A 21,772-nucleotide genomic window follows, 5' to 3' on the forward strand; every position below is an offset into this window, starting at 1 on the left:
AATCAAGTCAACAGTCATTTTGTGAGAAAGGAGCTTTATGTGCTACCATTTTTAGATAGGGATATCTTCTGGGTTTTTGCTTGCTCCCATAGCATCAGGACACACAGAAGGTCCTTTATGAACATGCTTATGAAAATTTTGCTGAAGCGATTTTACTTGCATACCCCAGTCTACACATAAATTAATTTCCATCAGCAGCATCTTTCCCTGTGCCTTTTGACACTCCAGGCCTTCTGTTCCGACTGTCTCCCTCTTCTTTGTTCTATTGATGAACCCCTGTTTGTCCCTTGAAATCTGGATGGAGTGTCCCCATCCTCTGAAAGCCTCCCCTTGCTTCTTCAGGGACAGGCGATTACTATTTCCTCTTTCCCTTGTGCATGATTCTGTTCTTGCTTCTTACGACTCATACAGAGGGAGTCTGTCTTCACCTTAGACCATGAGCAACTAGAAGGGAGGATTGAGTTCTTTGCTTCCCCAGTGCCTGCTGTCAGTAGGCACTCTGTAAGTGTTGGCTGAGCTGAAGTGATGACTAAGTGTCTAATACGAACTTGTTTCTAAGGAAAGCACAATATTCTTTCATTTAAATGTGTGCTTACAGTTTGCAGGACTTTAAATCAGTGACCTCTGATACTTTCCCAAATCTGAAAAACTGGAAGCTCCACATCCATTACTAAATTTCGTTAAGCAGCGATACTTAACTACTTGAATCACTTTGAACAAGTTAATCTAATTTTCTGAGCCTCCATCTAATCTATTTTATGCCGTATCTCAGCTCAAGAATTTACCATGGCACTGTGACCCCTAATATGACAAATCAAAATGCCTTTATTCATTCAATAAATAAATATTTATTGAAACCTTACTAGATCTGAGGAAGTAGCAATGAATATAACCAAAGGCAAGGTCTCCACTCTCATGGAGTTATATATTCCAGGGCAGGCCTCTCTTGCTTAGGTTCCACCAATAGCTATTTCCCCTTATGTTATAAGGTCATCCAGCCTCATCAGGGCTTCTCCAGTTGAACTGTGAGGGATCTCTTACTGCCTCCAGCATCCCCATGACTGACTGTTCTTTTGTCTTCTCTACCTGGAATACCCTTACATTTTCTTATCAATAGTCAGTATTGAGCTTTTGCTCTAAGTTCACACTTAAAGATAGCGTCCTTGAGGAAATCATCCTGGACTTAACAACTATTATGTTTATTTCACGATTTATTTAGACAGTACATATGATTTTGATTTATACCATGTCTCTTGATAGCTCTTGCAAATATTTCTTATCTTCCAAAGTTGATTATAAATTTATTATTATTTTTTTTAAAGATTTTTATTTATTTATTCATAGAGACACACACACACACACACACACACACACACAGAGAGAGAGAGAGAGAGAGAGAGAGAGAGAGGCAGAGGGAGAAGCAGGCTCCATGCAGGGAGCCCGACGTGGGACTCGATCCCGGGCCACCAGGATCACACCCCAGGCTGCAGGCGGCACTAAACCGCTGCGCCACAGGGGCTGCCCTGATTATAAATTTATTGAAGTAAAACCTATGCCTTCTCCTTTTTTGTATATAGTAAAGACTGTTTAGTACCCCCTAATGCCCATTCACACCTTCTTCCCTTTAACACTAGAACTCTCTAAAATTCTAGGAACATGGCTGCCCAGCTAGAGATTACATTTCCCAGTCTTCTTTTCAAGTAGGCCAGGTCGCAGAGACTAAACTCTTGACCAATGGAATGTCAGCAGAAGTAATACCTTCAAGGTCCAGGAATTGCTTGCCCTCTATTCCTTATTTCACTTCCTATAGGCTAGAACATGATCTTGGAAGTGACCAGTCATCTTGGACCTGGCAGGTGAGGGCAAACTCCAAGGTTTCCATAAATCAAGAGAGGGCATCTGGGATTGTGGGCTACCTTTTGGAGCAGACTTTTCTTATTCCACTGCATGGCCTATGAGCTCAGATTTTTATTCACTAGAAAAATAAAACTTCTATCTTGGTTAGGTCACTGCTACCAATCTTTTATAAAACATTCAACTCAATATTCTAACATAATGCTCCTTACAATACTTAACATCAAGTAATATGAATAGAGTGCTAAATATATACCGATTAAATGAATGAACATATCTCTGAATTTAATGACATAAAAATTCACTAATAAAGTGATTTGGTGGGAAGTGGGTGGGTTTTTTTTTCTTCCTGAATGTTATGTGTTTTTGTTCCTTATGTGTTTTAAAAAGAGCTCTGATATTTTTTTTTCACTGAGTTATATTCATTTTCTTAGAAATTTTATATGGTGTCAATATACTTTACTTTTCTGATATCACTGAATAAGACTTTTTGGAAGGACTCTTGGAAATAGGATGGTCTGAAATTAAATTTTGGCATTAAAAGAGAAAGCTTTTAAATTACTGGGACTCTTACAGAAATTTTAGGTTTAACATCTTTAGGGAACTATGGTCTCCATTGACCTCTATAACTCACGCTGCTCACCAACTGCACCACGACTTCCTAGTACTACAAAAGCAGAGGAAAACAACATACCTCCAAATCTCCTGAGATATTGGCACCAGCAAGAATCCCAGTAGCTGCTGGGAAAAAAATTGCAAAGACAGAGAAGAAGCCTTCACCTTTTGTGAAGCTTGGCCCAAAGTTTTCTGCAAATATTGATGCTGCAACACAAATAATGAGAATATTATCATGTAGACTTTCTTTACAGAAAAGTAGATAGTTACCTTTAGCTTCTATCAATGTATCACGTAAATGGGTCCCTATGTGCTAAATGGAATTAATTTGAAAATGTTGGTATATTCCTGATAAACCTCGTGTTAATATTTGCTAAGAGTCAGCATATATATAACAAGGTTTTAGATCTCCAGAAGATGGCTCTGAAAAATTTTTGTGCCAATAGAGACCGAGGCCTCCTGACTTTTTTGAATCTAGAATATTGAGAAATAGGGAAATGGAGAATTCTTCTCATGACCGTACTGGTATATTCACAAATATAGCACACACACCACACACATACCCTGCCCTATACACACACATAACTACTCTCTTACATGCATAACTACTCTAATCAACACACAGCTTTTCTGCTTTTACATGCTTTTTTTTAAAAAAAAATCATAGGAGAAACTTGTGGGCAAAACTATCTTAAATTTTTGATGTTTATGTTCTAACCTTCCCACTCCTTGCTCCCAGAGATTAGATCTTAAATTCTTATACTAAATTCTCATATATGGGAGAATAATAGTAACGAGGAATGCTGGTCATAAAATAATACTATCCCAGGGGGTCTCAACAAATTACTTAAATGAGAAGGGAATAATGTAGAAGAAAAATAGAAAAATGAGGGAAAGAAAATGCAAACAAAAGAATCTGGGATGATGAAAAAACAAGGAAAGAAAATTTAAGTCATCAGAAAAAATACAGCAGGAGCTAGAAGAGGGAAAAACATAGAAAGGAAAAGGATGTTAACCTACAAAGCAAAAAAGACAAACTTTACAAAGAAGAAGAATCAGGAAGAAAGAAATGATCTGATACCAAAAGGAAACAGATACTAATAACTGAATAAATAATAAAGGGAAATATTTTTAAAATATCATCAGTAGGGGATCCCTGGGTGGCTCAGCGGTTTAGCGCCTGCCTTTGGCCCAGGGGGGCGATCCTGGAGTCCGGGGATCGAGTCCTGCATGGAGCCTGCTTCTCCCTCTGCCTGTGTCTCTGCCTCTCTCTCTCTCTCTCTTTCTCTGTCTCTCTCATGAATAAATAAAATCTTAAAAATAAATAAACAACATTTCAACAGTGGATTCTTGAGTAAACTAGAGTGGAAAGCACGGAAGATGTGCATAGGTGGAGTAGAATTTCATGCTTTGTGACATTCCCTCAGGATCCTACACCAATGCCAACAATCTTTTGTGCTTGAAAACCTGACAGTGGTGCTTAACTAGGTAATGCTATAGATAAGCAAGGTGCAAAAAAAGCTTAGCAGGGGGGTGCCTGGTTGGCTCAGGAGGTAGAGGATATGACTCTTGATCTCAGTTTGTGAGTTTCAGCTCATACTAGGTATAGAGATTACTAATAAATAAAATCTTTAAAAAAATAAACAGAGGGAGAGACAGAGTACAAGCAAGGAGAGTAGTGGGCAGAGGCTACGGGAGAAGTAGACTCCCCACTGAGCAAGAGTACCATATGGGACTTGATCCCAGAACCCTGAGATCATGGCCTGAGCTGAAGGCAGATGTTTAACCAACTGAGCCACTCAGGTGCCTCAAAAATAAAATCCTTAAGAAAAACACCCCAGCAGTAAAATGGCTGTGTTTGGCTTTAGTGTTCTCAAGTGTTGAACAAATTGTCTGAACTATGTTTTCTTTCCTTGCATGTATGACTCTACTTCTAGTATTTGACAGCAACAACAATTTGTCCCACACTTGAAGGTTTTCAAAGCACCTTTGCATCCACGATCTTCACGATCTTTTTTACTTCTCAAAAATCCCCTCAGTAAGTTATTGCTCACACTTCAAGAGAGAAATTCGAGCCCCAAACACATTATGTGACTGGTCTAGCTGGCAAGCAGCAGGGTTGAGACTCACTCCAGATTTCCTGAGCCCAACTCCAGGCTCTTCCCTGGATCACAATGGGATTCTCATGGTCGCATGGGGATCACAGGGATGATGATGGAGACAGGCAGTGAAGAACCACTGATTGTGAAGCAACTCATCTGTCACACGTACCTTGGTAGTTAAAGAAACCTCTGGACTTCTTCTCATTGTTGGAGGGAATGACGGTTCCAATGAAGAAGTTTGCAATAGCAATGAGAAGAATGACCAGAAGTATCACCTGAGCCTGGAAGGGCAAAATAAGAGAATTATGTAACAATTTTTTACATAATTATAAAAGTCATGTCCACTGAAAGTCCACTGGAGAAAGACTCTGTCTGGTTATTCTGGTTAAAACTACTATCCAGAGTAGGTAATAGTATATCCCTATAGAATGGCATCTTAACAAGCCTTATCTGACTTGAGTGTGGAAGTTACATTTTCAATGGGGGCATGTGTGTGGGCACTTGAAGGGGATATTTCAAAAACATTCTAAGTATTAGGTGGGTAGCTTACTCCAGGGTCTTCAGGAATAGAAGTGGAGCCCAAAGTTTTATCACTGATAGAATCTATTTCTTTTCTAGGCAGAGTGCCTATGGATTCTTTCCTTTCCCAGCGCTAAATGCAACAGCAGTTGCATTAATAACACAATAATTCGTAGAGTTCCTGTGATGCCTTGTGCATTTGATGTTGGGCCACCAGTGTGTGCCCAGCATATGTGGTTTGCAAGTTTGACCAATCAAATGGTCTTTCTTTATCCCCTACTCCCCCTGCTGACATTTCTGGGGTCTGTTGGCTTGGCGTTCTCATATGCTGTTCCCTCTGTAGAGAATGCACCTTTTTCCTACTCTTTGCATAACATTTCCTTTGTTTCATCCTTTAAGTCTTAGTTACTTACTCAGAGAAGACTTTTTTGACCACCGAATCTAAATAATAGCAGCTAACATTCGCTGAGGGCTTACAATAACAGACAGACTTAAGTTTACCAGTATTCTTTCAGATAAATAATACCACCAATAACTGTATGAAGTAGGTAATACTGTTATCATTTTAAAGATAAACTGAGGCACAGAGAGGTGAGGTAAGATCATACGGATGTAAACCAGAATAAAATCCAGGTGCTGTGGCAATAGAGCGAGAGCTTTAAATCTGCCCTCTAACTGCCACAAAGCTACATTGCCTCCCTCAGGGAATAAAGTCATTGAAAGCAGATTCCCCTTATTTTCTATCTCAGTGCCCTGTTTATTTCCTTTATAGCACATTCACAGTTCACCATTCTATATTTACTTGTTTATCTACTTGATTGTTACTCATATCCCCACAGACCATATGCTCAACTAGGGCCAGGATTGTGCTTGTTTGGGTCACAGCTGAATACGCAGTACCTAGCAGAATGCCCAGCATGTAACAAGTACTGAATTAATTTTCATTTGACATGTGACTAAATAACCCACAAATAAATGCCATATAAGGAATGATTTCCATTGCCTTATGTAGGTGGGCGGGCTGGTGACCTCTTGAGGTCTAGGTACTGTATCTCCAGGCACTTAATACCTGTTGTGATTACACCCAGTCACTCACTCTAGAGAGTCCTAAATCAGGGAAAAGATATGCTCCCATCATTCAGAATTTTACCTACTGTATTACTACTAGTTAAGTCCAGATATTCTCTAGTTCCAGGACCTACAGTAATCTCAAATTTGCTCCTGAAGTACTGTGTCTCAGAGGAGAATGATAGCTTCTGCCTCTATTCCCTTGTCCCATCACATAGGCCATTTCCTTTGGGCTTCAGCACTCACAGTCAGCTTGAGAATAGGACCACAGTGGGATTGAGGTGTTCCCAGAGTGTACCGTTGCCACGATCATACGGGGTCTGTGTGTGATGATGGCAGCCACCTCGGTGTCTATGTCATGGTAATGACAGCACAAAGGACAGAGTTGAGGCCTGATCATGTGACACATGAGCGGTGAGTCGTGACTGCCTCAACATCATGCTTTGAGGGCTTGGGGCTCCTGCCCCCCAGTGTTAACCTGAAACTTCTGACATAGCAAGTAATAATAGCAATTCTTTTTGAATATGGGGTATGTTCTATTCCTGCAATTTGGTCAAGACCTGAGCAGCAGTGGCTGATAACATCATTTTGAGAAAATCACCTTTGCTTCCCATTCCATTCCAGCTACTGAAATCCCTAAAAGAATCACCACTGTGATGGAGCCTATTATCCGTATGTCATTGGTTGGATCCACCATCATTGAATTGCTCTCCTGGAACAACAACAAAAGTCGCCAAAATGGTTAGAGACAGAGCTTTTTTTGCCCGAATGCCGTAGTATAGAATTGAACAGTAAAGAAGAAAAACTGTGCACTAATGACCATGTAGGATAATAGAAAAATGAAGTGCTCCTTAAACTGGAGATTAATATTATTTTGTCCTATAATAATAAGCCTTTGGTAGCCAAGGTTAAGAGTTGGAAATCCTAGATGCTCATTCTAGTCACAGCTTTTAAAACTATTATAGCACTAAGATAAGTAGGTACACATATAAATACAATGTTTTGCTTCAGAAGAATGACTATTTTTGTGTATCAAGGGGAATCTTAGAGAAATGAAAATAAGTCATTTTAAATGTGAATATTGGAAAATAAATATTCAATTAAATAAACTCTATAAACGAAATAACACATTTCTTGAAGATAATATACCTTATGAACTATATAATTCAGTCATTTATTCATCTAATTTTCAAATAAAGGTAATATTATTAATTAAATTCAGTGAATATTATCATGACCATGAAAGGAGAACTAGAAGTTAGTTCACATATCAACTAGTTAACATGCTCACATACATAATGCTGTGTAGACAGAGCACCTAAACCAGGAAATGCTTCGTTCTCTGCAGTGAGTTGTTTTAACGTTTGAACTATCTTTCCTTTTGGAAATCTATAACCATGGTAGTAATATTGCTGCTGACAATAACTAACCCATTATTTATCTTTTGTTTCATATTTTACATAGTATTTCATGTACATTATTTCATTTGTTCTGTACCACATTTCCATGAAATACATAGATCAATATTATTAGCCCATATGATAGATTTGAGAGGCAATGTTCAGATGAATACAGGGACTGGCTGAGAATGTCTCAGCTGATAAATAAGAGAGCCAGGATTCCAAGTCAGTTCTGAGGCCAAGCCTAGAATTTCAACTATATCCAACATCCACATTCTACAGAATAAATCTATTTCTTCTCTCTTGCCATAATGATATCCCCTAGTGCTCTGAAAAAGGCAAATTGAATTGAATTATCTTACTTGGTTGAAGAAAAGAAAAACTTGTAATTACCTTAAGAAGATCTACCACTGTTTCAGCAAATCCCACCACATACATAGCAACAGCCACTGCATTGGCAAAAGCAAAGATCAAGCCTATAGACCCACCGAACTCGGGCCCTAAGCTTCTGGAAATAAGATAGTAGGCCCCACCTAAAACAAAAAAATGAACATACTTTAAGGAACTGCTAAGGGATTTAGTTTATATGACCAAATAATTTTGGATAATTTTTATTCTAGTAAAAATATCGCAACTTCCTATTTAGGAATCTTGTGTCACTTTAATGAGTAAGTTAGCCTTTCCTTGTACTCTGAGAACTGTAACAGAACATGGTAGAACTATCCTGACATACATAGTAAGTTCTGATTTATCGAAACCTAATTGTATACAAATGTTTCAAATAAGACTATAGTAAACTTTACCAAAACAAAGTGCTTTGCCTTTTCAAAAAAATTCACTGGTAAGTTTAAATCAATAATGTAGTCAAAGTAAAATTTTGTATTTGAAATCTCCAGGAATAGGCAGGTCTAGGCAGAAAACAAAGTAGGTGAAGTTTATCATTGCTATTCTAACTTCCTTTCTGGTACATATTTGCTGCATAAACAGGTATCTGTATACACAGCCCCTGGGTGGCGCAGTCCATTGAATGCAGACTCTTGGTTTTAGCTCAGGTTGTGATCTCAGGGTTGTGGGATGGAGGCCTGCATTGGGCTCTGCTCTCAGCTTGGAGTCTGCTATTTTCTCTCTCCCTCTGCCCCTCCCCACCACCCGCAGAATAAATTAATAAATCTTTTTTAACAAAGTTTTCTGTATAGTGCTACACATTATCCACTCTATAAATTGGAATGAGTTCTCTATGTTTTTAGCTCAAGAAGGCATGATTATTGCCAAATATCCATATGTATATGGGGATGGCAAATGGGAAGGAAGGTTAGGAGGGTTTGGAACAATTGCTTCTCCTTTGGACCTTGAAAAGATGGTTCTGTGTATGGCTGTGAACTTCTTTCTGTGCACAAAAGTCTGAGCTGTGTTGGTTAACTCCTAGAGGGTGCTGAGAGCAGGTAAAAAAGGCTAAATGTCAAGAGGCCTAGGTAGCTAGATGTTCCAACAGACCATTGCAAACTAATGACTTCCTATACTGAGCGAGTCTCAGAGGTGGAAAGAACTGGTAGGGGAATGATACCAAACAAACATCTCAAAACAGAACAAAACTTTTCCTTTTATGGAAAAGGAATTTCCTCCACTGTAGTAACTCCTTTGGGGTAAAGGGTCAAAGCTCTCTTTAGAGATGTAACCAGTTCTCTGGTGGAGCAAATCTCCATTATCCCTTTTGTCCACTCTACATTAAATAAATTAGCTAGCCAGTGACTTAGGCTTCGTCAAAATGAGAGAGGGGCAGGGGAAGCTGTGAGAGGATATGTGTTTGTGGGAGGGAGAGTGCTCTTAGAAGGGCCTGGGTAGGAACATCTGATTAAGATTGAGGCCCCAGGAGCCAAATAGAATGGGAGAGGGGAAGATGAGTTACAGCAGCAATGACAGACTCACCCTCTTCACTTTCTGCTAGTCCTGCTTATTCCTGGATGATTTAAAAGTAACTTTTTGTTCTGTTTATTTGCTTCTATTTTCTTTTAAAGGATCCTCTCAGGCCTGTGGGCCACTGGGAGCATCGTGTTGGGGTGAATTCTGAGGGCTTACCAAATGGGAAGTGTCAGCTGGGGAGCGGAGTGGGCGTGAGAGAGGGCCAGTGGGGCTCAGCCAAGGCACAAAGAAACCATATATTTTACTGTAATTATTTATTCCTTCTTTCTGGACACCTGGTCACTCTTTATAAACGTATTTAATCACAGGAAATGGGTCAAAGAAAACCTTCTGGAGATCTCTTAATTTTATTTGAGAGAATATGCCTTGATGTTTAAATTTGGGTTAGTTCACTTTGCTTTAAGGCTTTGGGGACTAATTATGAATATGCAAATTTTGCTTCCAGCATTAAACCAATTCTAGACATGACTTTGTAACCCAAGCTTGTAGTCATAAGCAAATGAGTTGGCTTACCTCCTCTTACTACTCCATTTGTGCAAATAGCGGACATAGAAATACCTGTGAGTGTTGTCACTACCACACTCAGGCCAATGATGATGACTCCGAGACCTGCAAAATCCCCCAAGAAAAGTGTTTGGTTCTGGTAAATCAAGAAGTCACCAGCACTTGAGGAAGCAGTGGTCTGAGTCTTGTCACAGCAGAGTTGGTCTCCCCATGAAAAACCTGAAATGTTCTAAATAATCCCAGTCCATAAAGGTCTCAGGAGCCCCTGAAATGTACTGAACTTTAAAACTGAAGCCATGTCAAGGGATCATTTCCCAAGACACTGCTGGCAAGAGGTGTGCAAACTGGCCTGAAAAAGAAAACATTCACCAGAGGAATCTGAGCATCTGGAAGCCACGAGCTGCAATGTGCCAGAGAGGTCCATTAGAGGAGATCCCATAGGTGACCAGCGCGGACCAGGCCTGAACTCACGGTACCTTAGGTTCCTTCTGCATCCAGCTCACCTATGTAGTTCACCAGGCATCAAAAACATCGAGGCTACTTGCTTGCTCCAGTCAAAAAGAAGTATATAAAAACTTTTCCTACCCGTGGCAAGCGATGAGGGCTTTTAGGTATCTTAAAAATGTTACCTCCACGAACAAACCCGTTAGTCGCTATTGCAGAAGTTGACAACCCCGTAATAGAAGTTACCATGGTGGAAAGGAGAATTATGAGAACTCCAAGACCTGTTAGCAATGAAAAATAAAAGATAGTACATTTTACTTTTCTTACTTGGATTCCCTATTGCTGCAAACTATACTGCCTCTGATTTAAGTTTTCACCTCCACGCCTTGGGCCCCAGTGGAGTTGCTTTGTGCTCTGGAGAAACTGGTTTGCCTGGCATAAAGATCAAGTCGGAGGCCTGCTCATTATGATGAAGGATGGTCTCCCAAAGTAAACACAATCTAAAATGCAGCCCTGGAAAGGAAAAGTTGACTTCTGCTGGTGTCCTGGGAGAGGAACTACCCTGGCTGTGAAAAGAGAAAACATGACATTTGACCTTCTCTCTTGCTTGAGAGAAACCTGAATGAGAAAGTTGGGGGCTTGACAAAGGTTAAATGCTTCCCCATTTTCTTGCATCTCTCTTGCCTGGAGGAGAAAAGAAAGGAACGGACTTGGATTACCTTTGAACACACTCCAGAAAGGTCAGTGGTGAGCTATCTGAGCCTGTGTTGCCTTTACCTTACAAATGATCATGCGGGTCACACGTTTAATTACCTCCTCTGACATATCCATTTGTGGCAATAGCAGAGGTGGATAAACCAGTGATACCAGTCACTGTCACGGCTAAGCCGATGATAATCACACCAAGACCTCAGTTGAGAGAGGAAAAATAAAGGCAATTAAACAGTGAAACAATCCATTAGATCGTTTACATAAAAGCCAGCAAATCTAGGGTAATCACCAAAGGACCACATTTGAATTAACAAGTTGGCCTGGAAACCACCAGAGTAAATGTTCAGCTTTGAAGGTTTCTGCCTGTAGCAGCACAGATCTTAGAAACTGGAGAGCTAAGATGTGCAGTGAAAATTGCCCAGAACTGAACAACCATGGCTGGTCAAAATTTAATGCAAACCCCATTTTTTACATTGTTCTAGATGCCTACAGACATAAAAATTGGTCAATACAATTCTAAGCCGCTAGTATCACTGGAGAGTAAATGTTCATCCTTCCAGGTAACTATCTTTTTATGTACATTTGGTTGTCTGGGAGTGCAGATTTATATACAATGTAGTAAATTGTTCATCTGGCAGATAAGTAAAGTGGAAAGATTCAAATTAAACTACATTTACCGATTGGCTATGTGACCTCTGGCAAGTTACTTATTTTTCTGAACCAAAAAGAGCAATGAAATTTGAAAGCACACGTCTAAAGTGGCTGGCTAGCACGGTGCCTAGAACATAGTACACAACCAGTGGCCCTGCTTTTTCGTCATGTCCACGATAGCTGTAAATAGGTGTTGTTCACGGAAAGCCTGCTATACATCCAGCTGGTGTCAGGTAGCATGTGAGATGCAAGGAACAAATGAAATGAAATGAAGAAAGCTGCCTCAAGGATCTTATGGTGCAAAGGTCAATGATTCTAAGAGGGAGAAGGTGATAAATGGAATTCAGAGAAAGACAAGGCTGCTTTCAGCTTCAGAAAATATACAGTCAAGAGGATACTGAAGGGTAGCATGATATGCTACCCCAAAATGTACCGCTTTAGCAGAAAGATTATTTTGAACTGAAGGTGACAGAAAAAAAACAGATACCTCCCCCTTTTTGCCTAAAAACAAGATATAAGTTTGTAAAGTGGTCTCCACTTTCCTCTATACCGGGAAGGGCAGAAAGTAATGGTCAGAGCCAATTCTAGAGCCTTATCAGCTAGGGTAGCACCAGAGGAACCTACTAACAAACGTTACTTATTTTCCCCATGTGTCTGCCTTCCCGCAATTTGCCACCCTAGAAACTCAGTCCTTTCCATTGTCTTGTTCCTTCTCCAAAAATCTCTTGTTCTCTTAATAAAATGCTATATAAGGGCAGCCTGGGAGGCTCAGCGGTTTAGCGCTGCCTTCAGCCTGGGACCTGATCCTGGAGACCCAGGATCGAGTCCCACATCGGGCTCCCTGCATGGAGCCTGCTTCTCCCTCTGCCTGTGTCTCTGCCTCTCTCTCTCTCTCTCTCTCTCTCTGTCTCTCTCTGTCTCTCATGAATAAATAAATAAATAAATAAACTTTTTTAAAAAGAGAGAAAAAATAAAAAAAAATATGCTACATAAGCCCTCTCCTTTGAATGACTCATTGCTGAGTCTTCTCATGTGTACACATGATGTGTGAGTTAATAAACTTCCAGTTGTTTTTCTCTCGTTAGGCGGTTGGTTGCCAGTGTTACAGAAAGATGTGTGGGGTCACAGGCACTGAAATCACCCTGGCTCTAGCCAGAATGCTCTCGCCTGGGTCTGTTAGGTATGCTCCCCCACATGAAATGGATGTTGCATAATTGTTGTTGGAAGGCTCTCTCATTCCAGAGATAATCAGAACAGGAGTCTTCTAAAGGAGGCTGTGATCTCTCTGGCCACGCCCTGGGAGAAGGAAGGACATTCAGAAATGGAAACAAGGCATTGGAGGCTGCCTTTCTTGATGCTCCATGCTATATCTTGGCTCTATAAGAAGTCTCCAGGCTCTTTTACAGTTTGAAGTGCAATAGGAAGAGACTAACTGTAGGCATGAGATGCAAACTTGGACCATATTGCTTCAGTCCCTAAAGACTCTTCAAGTTTGGTGTTGTGAGAAACAGTTGCACTAAATTCTTCAAATGTATGGCAGGGATTCTTTGGTGACCATCACCTCTGCATCACCATGTAGCCTCAGTTCTTTGCACCCCAACAGGTAATTTCTTCTTATCTTTTGCACACTACTGCTTCTGATTTTGTTTTGAGGACATTTGATGTCAAATGTTTAGCTCACCCTAGCAACTACACAGAGCTCTACAGTTTGCATTTCAGGACACTAAAGCTACTCTGACTTTATTATTTCCCTACCCTTATTTTCCCTTTGCTTCTATTTCCCCAACAATTCTTACTTATTTGTTTGCATTGTATACATTTCTGTAAACCATTTGAAATCCTGGAACAAAGTTTTATACATTTAAACAGCAAGAGATTTGCTTTTCTCTCACAGTCAAACATGAAATCCCAGGGTGAGAGGCAGCTTCAAGAACATTCAGTTTGTAGTTGTCTCCAAGTGAGGTCCTTGAATCACCTACTTCAGGAAAGTCCTGAAGTGTTTATTAAAAATGCCCAGACTCACTGAGTGTGAATCCTTCAAAGAGAATCCCAGGATTCTGTGGTTTTGTAACCTAACTTCCTGGGTAATTCTCAGGTACCCCACAGTCTGAAGATTACTGCACTACCTTAGCCTATCTCAATTTGTGTCTGCCTAGACAGCAGGGTTCTTTAGCTTTATCTTCAAAGAATTGATTGGGAAATGATTAATCCAGCTCCTTAATTTTCAGATGAGGAAATGAAACTCATGGAGTATATAAATGACTTGCTTCAGGTCATACCTGTTTCATCATATCCTTCTTCCATGCTTGATGTTTATTAGAAACTATCTTGCCCCAGCCAAAGTCTCCAGGTCAGAGAAGACCAATTCAACGGCATTTGTGGTTTATTCTATCATTTGCTTTTGGGGAAAGGACAGCCCAAACTCATGGCCCTGGAACGACTACAGGGGCTGTAGCTACAGTGACTCATGGCTACAGCTTCCTTCTGGCTTTGTTCCCAGAGTCTCCTCTTGAAAGTGTATTCAGGTTTCTTCTCCAAACTATCCCCACAACAAAGAGAAACTACTTGTATTTGCTTCTTTTCTTACCCAATAAAGGGAATCCAAATGGGACCCAGAAGGTGACTTAATCAACTCATTTAGCTTTAATTTCACAGCAAAGGCCAGTAAAACTGAGTAAGGGTGGTAATAAGTTTCTATGACTCACTAAAGTCTACTCTGTGAGAACTAAACAACAACAACAAAACTCTTGTTCAAAGGAAAATCCACTAGACACCCATTTAAAGTAGGGTATGACTACTTAAATAAATAGGTCCTTGTTAAAACAATACTGATGTCTGAAAGTACAATACAGTTTAGCAGAAGATAGGGTTCTTCATATTTTATAACTCTGTAATAAGCATGAAACTGTGAAGAATAATGTAAGATCTGATTAAAGTTCAGATTATTGCCCAAACGCATGGATGTTAAATAAGTTGCATTAGAAAGAATTACTCTTGCCCTTGGCTACACTCACACCTCCAAACAAAGTAATGTTGCTTGATGATCTCAATAAGTTACTAAACTGCCCTTAAAAAACTAATTTTGCATGAAACCCTGGAGCAAACACTTGGCAATATTAAGATGCAGATTTTCCATGGAACAGCATATACTTATTTTGTACCCTGCGGCTATAAGCATTCATTTGATATGCATCATAAAGCTGGCAAGCAGCCCTTTGTCAGGAACCCAACAGTTGCCAAACATGAAACATGGAAAAACTATGGGAACTGGTTCCAGTGTTTCAATTTACAGCTCAGCCCTTTCTTGTTGCGAGTTAGTCTTCTGGTGATGCTCAATATGTTTTGAGGAGCAAAGGCAATAAATAATGACCAAGTACCTTTGAATGTGAATTAAGATACATTCTGGAGCAGTATCTAAAAGCACATCTGAAGCTCTATGTTCTCGATACTAATGATTTATTTGGCTTCTCCAAAAGTGGATCTATAATGTATTTCCCATGTATAGAGTGGAACATCATTAATTTGTAACACATTAAATCAGGGACTTTGATAAAATTCAAATAATTTTTTTATAGAACTTTTATCAATATGCTCCCAATAAAATAACAAGCTTGCCACAGGAAATGATATTTTAAATAAAATATCACCTTTAAAAACATCAAATAATCGCTGGAAATAATTTCAACGTCATGCATTTTCCTTTAGAAAAATTAGTAATCGTTACATATGTTATCTTAGTCATTTTATCTATTATTTTAAAGCCTCTACCTGGCAATATTTTATTAACCTTTGTTTTCTTACCACCGGCATCTGAAAGTAACACAATTATTTTCTTTGGAAAATGTCCAACTAATTCAGCATGAGTCAGGTCACGCTGTTACCACTTCTCCCACAAGTTGTTTTTGTCAAGTGAAATTTTGCCAATAATCAATAAGGGGGATGCACACATCTCAGTATGTCCCCAAATCTGAACAGTGCTGTTTCACATATACATGTCTCTATGTATTGGTATACCTAAAACTCAATGAAGAAAAGATAGAAATATTTGCGCAAGCATTTATCTGATCGGCAAGCTGGAAAATTCCAGTCTCCCAGAAGTTAACGCTTCACTTTTCCTCTGTGACAAACATTGTCCAAGAGGCAACGTTAGAGAGCTGGAGCGCAGATTCCTTCTGTGACCTTGAGCTCACATTCAGCATTCGTGGTCAAAACAAGTTGCTTATGGAGTTTATAGCTGACATTGAAAACTCTACGCGGGGCATGGGGAGACATGCTTACCAATTCCAGCTTCTCCAACAATCCAGGAGAGGCGAATGAAGAGCATGACACCCCAGATGTTCAGCATGCATCTTACCTGTGGGTTGAAGGGGCATGGAAAGGGACGTCAGACATGACAGTGGTGCAAAACCTAGCTGGCTCTGCAGCTCTGCTATGGGGCTCTGCTAACAGTCTCTGAGGACACCGAACAAACAGATTTCAGGTGGAAACATAGGAGCTTTCTCACCAGCACACCTTTCACCCATCCAAACTTCACAGCACCGGCTTTATCCTCCCCTTCCTTGTTTTCAGCTTCTTCATCTCCAGGCATCCCATCACCGTTAGCAACCCTGTCAGCCGAGCCGGGCGCCACTGCCACATTCTGCGTTTGTACAGGTAGCAAAAACACAACGTTTGGTCAACACAGGGGCCCATAGAATTTCCAAAGGCAAATCAAAACAAATGACATAAAATTTTAGACATACACACAAAAGGAAACATTCTAGCATTTGAATAAGGTAATAATTTTTTCCTCCTGGGAGCTGGTGAGTTCATTTTATGAGTGATTTCAGGCACAGTGAGACTGTGAGGGTGGCAAAGGAGCTTGGGCAGTTCAACTGGTGAAAATATTACCTTAGGAGAAAATGGTCAGATTTGGGTATGTCTAGAATACAAAAAGAACAAAGGAGAGAAAAAGAAATAAAGGTGTGGCAGAAAGCCTATCAAAAGTGAATGAAGTGGTACCTGGGTGGCTTAGTGGTTGGACGTCTGCCTTTGACTCCGGTCATGATCCCGGGATCCTGGTATCCAGTCCTGCATCAGGCTCCCCAGAGGGAGCCTACTTCTCCCTCTGCCTATGTCTCTGCTTCTCTATTTTTCTCTCATGAATAAATAAATAAAAGCTTAAAAAAAAGTGAATCAGTGTCTTTGAGGCATGGTAGGAGGTTAATCTCATTGATGCAGACTATCTGGACATCTTTCCATTAACCTCCCTGGGCTTTACTTTATTCACCTAAAATAATGATAGTAAAACCTCTATAATCATCATCTTTAAGAAGATTGAATGAAAGAACACATAGAAGCATTTTATTCAAAAACAAGCAGAAAAAGGGTTACAGTTCTAAAAAGATTTAAAGGGACTATTTGGCAACAAGAATGTTATTCCTATAAAGGAAGTTTCTTTCAGACTTGATAGGCCTTTGCCTGAGAATTGCTGGATGTGCTGGTAGTATTGCACAAAGAGTAAGAAGTTCTCATGACTGACTACTAAAAGGTAAGCTGAGTAGAAGTAAAAACTGAGTTGTATAAAAAATGTCAAAAGCTTATTTAGTGGTTTTTGGTGACCTGATTTTGAAGACCTTCCTTGTCAGTAGGATAATCTGAATTTAATGGGGAAAGGAAATAGCTCTGCTTCTCTCAAGGTAAGAACAACCCTAATTTCTCTGTTAGATGTGACTTTGAATAATTTAAGATGCATCTACTTAATTTAGTCTACCTGGCACCCACCTGACTCTCATGGTTAGACTGAGTTACCCACTGAATTCCCCCAAAACAAACTTTTCCAGTAAGGGGTTGAAACCACTGGGGAAGTCTCTTAGATTCAGCACTTAATTATCATTATTAAAGAACAACTTTATCCTAGTTAAGCGGCCTAAATTATTTTAAGGCTGGGATGATGTGTTCCCAAATTCCAAGCTAAAGAAGTCTCAGACAAGGGCAATTATTTTTCCCTTCTAAAATGGGTCTGGTGTGAAATAAATATCCAATATTTATTAGAAGGACTTTATTTGAAGGTGACCAAAGTTCTCGTCCTTGCCATGCTTAAGGGTTATTGCTTCTTTGGGCTTTGGTGTATCATTAGCATACCTACTGTAAGCTGACTCTAATTTGGGCTATTTGCTCCAAGTGACTGACTTCTTGTCTCCATGTTTTTTGCACTTATCTATGTAAGTAAGGATTTCTTCCAGCTTTGTTATTCCACAAGATTTTTTTTCACACTAGTAAGCCACTTGGGTAACCAGTGCAATACAATGTGGTAAGGATGTGGGCTACTTCTCAATATCAACCAAGAGCCTACCATACTGCAGGTCATCAGAAAACATTACTGAATCCATAAAGTAGATTTGAAGGTCACCCAAGCTCTACCACTGAAGAACAGATGACCTAGTTTCTTATCCATTCTTGCCTCCTATTTCTTTTCTCTTTCTTCATCCCTATTGGGTATTTCATTTCTCATTGTTTCCTTTCTATAACCCACATTTAAAAAAGGAGGGGAAGAGAATGAATCTCAAGTCAGATCATCTTACTATTTTCTGGCAGTATTCAGAGTAAAACTGAATGAAATTAATAGTTATAATATTGCCTTTAATTACCTGAGGAATATCTTAATTTAAAGCATCCTCAGTCCCTATTTGCGCAGATAATTGAAGGCTGACACAATATGTTCACACCAATATGAGATACGGGTAAACAAAGTTCACAGAAATTGAGGCTGAACCAGCAGGGCAGAAACTGGTTATCTGTACCAGCTAGAGATGCAAGTCATGTATGTAATTCAAAAATTTCCAGTAGCTCCTTTTAAAAAAGTGAAAGGAAATTAGTGAAATAAATGAATTCAGATTTGGATTTTTAAATTTTAAAAATACACTTAACTTTTGTACAATATCATTTTCTCAGTCTTTGCAATGTAATATTCATTAGCTATAGTGGCATCCCACCTTGTAGGAGGAACCTGATCATGGGCTGTTTTAATAATGTACTTTACAGGTAGCCCAGGTGGCTCAGCCATTCAGTGCCGCCTTCAGCCCAGGGCCTGATCCTGGAGACCCAGGATCAAGTCCCATGTCAGCCTCCCTGCATGGAGCCTGCTTCTCCCTCTGCCTGTGTCTCTGCCTCTTTCTCTCTCTCTTATAAATAAATTTTAAAAAATAACGTACTTTACTTAATAGACCTATATAAAATATTATTTCAACATAAAATCAATAAAAAATATGAATGAGACATTTTACATTTTTTTCACACTATGCCTTTGAAATCTGGTGTGTAGTTTACACTGAGAGCACATCTCAATTTGTACTAGCCACGTTTCAAGTGCTCAATAGCCGCATGTGGCTGGCGCTATCATATTGGAGTGCACCTATCTATACACTGCGGTCTATTAGAGATGGATGAAACATTTGAAGTTTTTTTTCCAGGCAATTAAAAATTCTATTTTTCTCTGAATAGATTCTATACTCATAAGGCAGCTGAGTGATTCAGATGTAACTTTCATTTTCCGTAACTAGAAAATCAATGAGAGCAGAGAATTGAGGTATGTGTTAAAATGCCCATGAATGTTGAAGAGATTATTTGGTTAAGAAATTCATTTATTTGACTTGATTAGAGAAAAACTTTTAAAATTGTCAATATTCTAGTTAATCAAGATCTCACGGCCAGACTATCAGCAGCTACTCATTCAAGGAGAAGGCAATTTCCTTTTCCTCGGTTAATTGGGGATCCCATGAGACAGAACCCTAGTCACTTGCTTTTTAAAGGCAATCTTGGGAATAAAACCTATGTTTTCTGATTAAACCTGAACTTGAGGGTTTGGTCCAGGAAATTGCTTTACTCCTAGCTGAACTCCGAAGGTAACCGTGACCCTTACATCTGGATTAATGAGAATACCAATGATGGTAAAAAAAAAATCTTACAAAAGAGGCTAAAGGATGAATAAGATGTTTAAAATTTCCCCTTAAATGGACATTTTTATCCGGTAGATGCCCTTCTGGGCACAATTTAACAGTTCTTCAATTTATCACTAGGACATCACAATATGAAGCAAAAGGAATATTCTATGCAGGCATATCAGGGAAATCATCATTTATGGAAGTTAATAAGGCAATAAATATCTAAAACTATTCAAAAATAGAGTCAATGTAGATGTTCAACTCTTTCTTCGTTGAATGTGTTCAAACTGCTTGAGTTTCAAAGTTTTTAATATATGCATGCCATAGAGGGGAAAAAACCTTTAAATGTATATTTCTTCTTTTGACTATAAAGGGCTGGTAGTAAATTTATAAGTACAGAATCCATTTCCATTGCTTACTGTCTTACAGGAGCTGAAAAATCACTGTACCATATGAACTAAGAGACTTGGAATCTAGTTTCAGCTATGCAATTAATTCAGGGTGTGTCCTCCAGCAAGTTACTTAACCTTTCCTGGATACTGCCAAGGAGGATAAATCCAATGGGTTTTCTGAAAATCTTACTTTGAAGTAATTTACTCTAAGGCAAAATCATTTTTCTATGTTTGTCATCTTCTCTTCTAACATGGCAAAGCAAAATTTGGTTTCACTCTTTAATAAATGCCTCCTTTGTAAGTCCATACGGCAATTATAAAGTCAACTTATCATCAAAGTACTGAAAAGACTTTGGGTCGAGGGTTTGTGGGTACTTGATGGCTGTGAGCTATAACCAGTGGCTGGCAGGCTCCTGGCTGGTGCATGTACTTGGGACCAAAGTCTCAAAGACTAAAAGTTTTATGATTGCTGCCTGAAACCAGTTTTCCCCTCATACTTTGAATTAATTTGTTTGTTCACACTCCATTACCATAAATGATGACCCTTCCACCTTTCGTAAATGCATTTTAAATTGCATAGCTTTAGGGAATGATTATTTATTTACCAAAAGTTTTACCTGTGCATTAAGTATTCAGAGAAGGTAAAATGAAGTGCAAAAGAAAGAAAGAAAGAAAGAAAGAAAGAAAGAAAGAAAGAAAAAGAAATAGGCCATGTCTCCCCTCCAATATTGATAAATTAGTGAAGCTTCAATCACATAAATTATTTTATTTAACATAAAATATGTGATTTTTCAGACCCCATAAAAATGACAAATACTTTCTAGCTGTTATCAAAGAAGAAAAAATTATTATTCTATAATTCTATAAATTATTCTATAAATTATATAAATTCTAACTAGATAATATTAGCTACTATACATGTTTTTAGGTTTTTACTGTTTAGTCTTGGGATGGTAGAAATCTTAGCACATCAATGAGAAGTAGCTCCATAAATATTTAGGACTACAGAATTCCCTCTCAACTGTTTTAAACTTTCTTGAAATATTTAAATATATGCAGTAGTAGGGAGAATAATTAGATCTCATGTGCCTATCATTCAACTTCAATAATTATCAACACATGGCCAATATTATTCTATTTAAACCTCTCACAACCCTGGGATTATTTTAAAACCAATGCTAGTAAGAATCAGTTCCTAAGGTTCATTTCAGAATGAAAAGCATGAGTCTAGTCACATTTCTATATCTTGTTGATCAATGTTATTATATTTATACATTACTAGCCCTTTATGATATAGGGGAGTATTTAAAATTATGAAAATGAGGGGTTTTTCTTCCTTGTTTCAACAGATAAACCATGCCTCTAAATCACTACCAATGGTCACCATTTATAATCTCAGTATTTTACTGTGTCTGAAAATATGTAGCTCACACACAAATGGACTTATATTTTTGATAAATTAGGCCAAAAGATAACTATGTGTGAAATAAACAGCATAAGAAAATAAAACTAAAAGATTCTTAATACTCTCCATATATACTTCAAGGAAACCCCTAGTTTACTCACCATCTATTACTGAATACTAAAAACTGCAACTAAAGCTTCTAGTAAATATTAGATTCTGAGTCTCTAGTTGCAAATTTTCACTCCAACAAATATTTTAGAAGTGG

At 38.8% G+C, this 21,772-nt stretch overlaps 1 protein-coding gene across 3 annotated transcripts in view; it reads right to left on the minus strand.

The window, feature by feature from the left end:
• The window catches only part of SLC12A1 (solute carrier family 12 member 1), a 91,906-nt gene that overhangs the window by 62,848 nt on the left and 7,286 nt on the right, over window positions 1-21,772 (minus strand). The window contains exons 3-9 of one of the 3 annotated variants that reach the window (XM_041740500.1): window positions 16,293-16,427; window positions 16,067-16,142; window positions 9,992-10,087; window positions 7,952-8,091; window positions 6,760-6,870; window positions 4,741-4,852; window positions 2,549-2,676 (exon numbers count right to left, since the gene is read on the minus strand). In XM_041740500.1, coding sequence (XP_041596434.1) covers window positions 2,549-2,676; window positions 4,741-4,852; window positions 6,760-6,870; window positions 7,952-8,091; window positions 9,992-10,087; window positions 16,067-16,142; window positions 16,293-16,427 — 798 coding nt within the window. Of the gene's footprint in view, window positions 1-2,548; window positions 2,677-4,740; window positions 4,853-6,759; window positions 6,871-7,951; window positions 8,092-9,991; window positions 10,088-10,611; window positions 10,708-11,239; window positions 11,336-16,066; window positions 16,143-16,292; window positions 16,428-21,772 lie in introns of all 3 variants that reach the window. The other 2 variants (XM_041740493.1, XM_041740489.1) reach the window with 2 other exon arrangements.

The sequence above is a fragment of the Vulpes lagopus genome, chromosome 2, assembly GCF_018345385.1.
Source record: "Vulpes lagopus strain Blue_001 chromosome 2, ASM1834538v1, whole genome shotgun sequence".
NCBI lineage: Eukaryota > Metazoa > Chordata > Mammalia > Carnivora > Canidae > Vulpes > Vulpes lagopus.